The 4,469-nt window shown below is 35.6% G+C and overlaps 1 protein-coding gene across 1 annotated transcript; it reads right to left on the bottom strand.

Annotated features, from left to right (window-relative positions):
* Window positions 1-1,122: 1,122 nt before the first annotated feature.
* Window positions 1,123-4,257, bottom strand: LOC136208313 ((+)-borneol dehydrogenase 1-like). Its single transcript, XM_065999136.1, has 3 exons — window positions 4,126-4,257; window positions 3,802-4,058; window positions 1,123-1,833 (listed from the first exon to the last, which is right to left on the bottom strand). Exons 1-3 carry the CDS (start codon window positions 4,167-4,169, stop codon window positions 1,196-1,198), a joined length of 939 nt encoding a protein of 312 aa, XP_065855208.1. The 5' UTR covers window positions 4,170-4,257; the 3' UTR covers window positions 1,123-1,195.
* Window positions 4,258-4,469: the final 212 nt, after the last annotated feature.

The following is a 4,469-nucleotide window of genomic DNA, read 5'->3' as shown; positions in this document are numbered from 1 at the left end:
CAATCCGGAGAAGAATACAGGAGCATCGTTGGAGCTCTACAGTACCTCACTCTCACTCGTCCTGACATAGCCTTCTCCATCAATAAGCTATGTCAATTCCTACATTGTCCAACAGACAAACATTGGAAAGGAGTCAAACGAGTACTACGATACATTCACGGATCTCAGGACTGCGGTATCAAATTCTCTAGTTCACCAATCACAGCTATTCACTGTTATTCAGACAATGATTGGGGTGGCTGCCCCGATGATCGTCGCTCCACGGGAGCCTTCTGCATCTTCTTAGGCAAAAGCCTCATCTCATGGAACACTCGCAAACAACCAACCATTGCACGATCATCCACCGAAAGTGAATACAAAGCTGTTGCAAATGCCACTGCCGAACTTCTTTGGATCAAATCCCTTCTGCTTGAGCTTCGCATCCCAATCCCGCGACCGGTTCGATTATGGTGTGACAATGTCGGTGCAATTTATCTCACTGTTAACCCAGTATTTCATGCTCGCACCAAACACATTGAACTTGATTATCACTTCGTTCGAGAACAAGTGGCCTCCGGATTTTTATCAGTTCACTTCATTCCTACCGAGGATCAAGTCGCCGATATACTTACCAAACCACTTTCCAGTTCGCGGTTCAACATACTTCGCCAACGACTCACGCTTTGCTCTCGTCCTCGGCTTAAGGGGGGTATTAGTGATATACTTTGTATTTAACCGTATATATCCATACAGCACACGGTTGCACTTATCCTTACCTTTCCTAGTACACTTAGAATACATCTCTCACAAGTCTAGTCTAATTAGGTCTCTCTGTAACTAATTAGGGCTAGCATCTCTTTACTATTTATACACAAATATACTGTAACACAAATCAAGCAAATATAATATACAGATTATTATCTCCTTTCAATTCTCAATTAACACTAAGACCTTGAGGCCTTTATGATGTCGGGCGGCTTGCTCTGAATGACTCTCCTTCCTTCACCATACAGATACATGGACAGAGGGTCGATATCAATCCACGAGATTATAAAGTACCATTCGCATCTTTAAGAAAATTAATTACTTCATATCGGATGATTACTGTGAAACTACAAATATCAATTGATTGATATGATATAATGTTCCAAAAAATACTTTAAAATTTCTCATTATTGGGTGGCTTTTTTAGCCGAATAACTTCATTTACATTGTTTCATATCATCATAAACGATGACATGGAAATCAAAACCACCAAACAACCCAACATAAATGAAGCAATCAATGGAGTTCCATACAACTTAACAACCCTTTGGATGAAATAAATACTCCTCATCGAACTAGCAAAAAGATTAACAAAACTAGGATTAACAACACTAAACCCACCATCAACAACAAGATTAAGACCACTAACATGATTAGCTTCGTCACTAGCAAGATAAAGAGCAGCTTTAGCAATATCTTCTGTCTTCAAAATCTGTCCCTTGAGATTACCAGTAAAACTCAAAGCAAAATCTGATATAAATCTAGGGACAGTTATTCCAGCTACAGGGGTTGCAATTCCAAAGGGTGAAATGCAATTAACCCTAATTCCATTTGGGGATAATTCTGATGCTAAGCTTTTTGATAATCCCCAAATTCCATGTTTAGTTAGGGCATATGATTGAGTTCCGAGTCCTCCTATTGCTGTGCAAGCACTTGTTGTGAATAATATGCAGGCTTTCTGCTGTGGAATCATGACTCTTGCTGCATGTTTGGCTCCGAGGATTGCACCAATTAAGTTTATGCTTATTAGGCGATCTAAGTCTGATTTTTTGCTCTCTATGAACCTTGTGAATGGACGATCTACTATTCCTGCATTTAATTTAGAGGTGAAAAAATTAGGATTGATATGATGTAAGAGCAACAATACTGGTTGCAACACGGGGTAAGTGTATGAGCTGCCAAATGGATAAATTAAAAACAATAATGGTTTTAGAATTAAAATAACAAGATTTGTGTATATATAAAAAAAAATAATGAAAAGAAATTTTATGTATTTAATAATGGATGACAGACTTTGTCTCCCACTTTGTTTCACGATTCTTCCACAAAGAGACTCTCTAAATACAGAGTTTGGAATACATTCTCTCTTTTAGAGGCTTCTCATTTTTCGGTGTATCTCAAGCTCCAATATAAACAATAAATTTCATTTTCCATGCACTTTTTACTTCATGTTACTACTGTTAGTAACACCCAACAACTTGTAATAAAGAAAACACAGCTCCTCTATTGGTTGGGTGTTACAAGCAATAAGCTTGTAACACCCATTAGAGGTGCTCTAATAAGGTCCAAATGGGAGATACTCTCACGTGTCAAAGTAGTCCGTATGTGTCAAATAGATAAATCATAGTTGTTAAATCGAGATTCGACTAGTTACTCGAAATCTCATTTTGCGAATCGGGACTCGTTAATCGAATCGGATCATAAGATTCAGATCAAATTCAAAATGCTATAAAAAAATAAAATATTAACCATATTTAACTTTAAATATTAGCCCAAAATGCAAATATCAAGTTAGAAAAGAAAATAGAGACAGACAGAAAATAAAAAAATAGAGATAATAGAGAGTAGAAGAAGATAATAACAAATAAACAGAAAAGAAGAGGGAAGGTTTTGAGATTTGTAAAGTGAAGAGTCGTCTAATTGAAACTAATCGTATTTCATAACTTCTATACGTTTTCTTGTTTTGTAAAGTAAATAGTCATCTTCTTCGAAACGGCTTCTGATATACGTTTTTTAGTTGTTAAAAATTGATTTTTTTTACATGGTGGTCTAAATTGACCGAATCGGGTGACTTGGTGAATCGGCCGAATCGGTGGTGACTCGTCTGATTCATGAAGTTTCCGAGTCGTGCCATAGATACGACTCAAATTCTTCATGAAACGAATCGAATCGTACGAGTGGACTCGCGACTCGTACGATTCTAACAACTATGAGATAAATTATTAGAAACTTTTGAAAGTTCATAGGACTTTTGAAGTTTTAGATTATTGAATGCAATTTGATAAAAATATGAACTTATCGAAAATCTAAGAGGTTATCAAATATGCAATTGAATAAGAATATGTAATCATATGTAACTTTTGAAAGTTTCAGGAGTAGTTGAAATTTTGTGCTAACAAGGGGGCAACAATGCATTATGCCAAATTTGTTTTATATTAAGAAAGTATGAAATATAAAAAAATTCCTACCAATTCTTAAAAAGAAAAATAACGGGTTTAACGGTTATTTGACTACCATATCGAAGTTGTTAAATATTAATTATATCTAAAATGTTTATTATGTTAATAACACACTTACAAACAACCTATCAAAATGTGAACAATTAAATACGTCACATGAAACCAAATATTTGGGTATAATTTAATTTATGTTTGTTTTTTTAAGAAGTATTGCTTAGAAATGCTAGGGATAAGTTTCTTTACCATTTCGTACATTAAAGGTAAATCTATGTTTTCCAAAAATATTAACAACGAAGTTGAATTTCATCCCTATAATATAATTGCAACAAACATGATAAGCGTTACATTCGAGCTAATAATAAATTTTTCGATTAAATGGTTTCTTGACATGGTATTTCAAGCTCTAAAGGCAATTAGGATGCAAAAGTGTGTCTGATATAATAACAAAATTTAATTTTTATAGCTTACCTATCGACTAACCTTTTGGATCAAATACTTTTCGGGACACATATAAACAGGCATATACTAGTTGACTCCTGTCAATAGTGTTAAACAAGAGTTGACTCTTAGTAATCGTGTCAAAAATTATCACTCTTACCTGCATTGTTGTACATAATGTCTAGCTTCCCGTACTTGTTAACCGTTTGATCTACGAGACTCCTGATTTCTTCTTCTTTGCTAACATCGCAGTGGATGTAAATGGCGTTTTGGCCGAGCTTTTGCGCAAGGGCTCGGCCAAGGGCATCTTGAATATCAGCAATAACAACTTTGGCTCCATTTTCGTGGAAAAGTTGAACCGTGCTGGCTCCTATCCCGCTTGCTCCTCCTGTTATAATTGCTACTTTTCCGGCTAATCTGAAATTAAAAGAAATTACTAGTTGAGTAAAACTAGAATATTAAGTTTTTTTAATTAGTACCTTACCTTTGTTCCGGCGTTACAAGGATAGGAATAGTCTCCTTTTCCATAAGTATACTTCTTTGAAGATTCAAACAAGAGAATTCTTAGTTTTGTGCTTCTCCTTTAATGGAATTTATAGTTATAAAAATTAAAACAACAACAACAACAACAACAACAAAGCCTTAGTCCCGAAATGATTCGGGGTCGGCTAACATGAACCATCATATAAAACCGTGAAAATCAAGTCGTGTCAGCGACACAGATTCGCTCCCTCCACTCCGTCCTATCCACTACCATATTTTCCTCAATTCCCAATAAACTCATATCACTCTCGATCACCCTCCTCCAAGTTTGCTTAGGTCTTCCCC

The sequence above is a fragment of the Euphorbia lathyris genome, chromosome 10 (genome assembly GCF_963576675.1).
Source record: "Euphorbia lathyris chromosome 10, ddEupLath1.1, whole genome shotgun sequence".
In the NCBI taxonomy this organism is placed as follows: Eukaryota; Viridiplantae; Streptophyta; class Magnoliopsida; order Malpighiales; family Euphorbiaceae; genus Euphorbia; species Euphorbia lathyris.
This window is presented reverse-complemented; position numbering and strand designations above follow the sequence as displayed.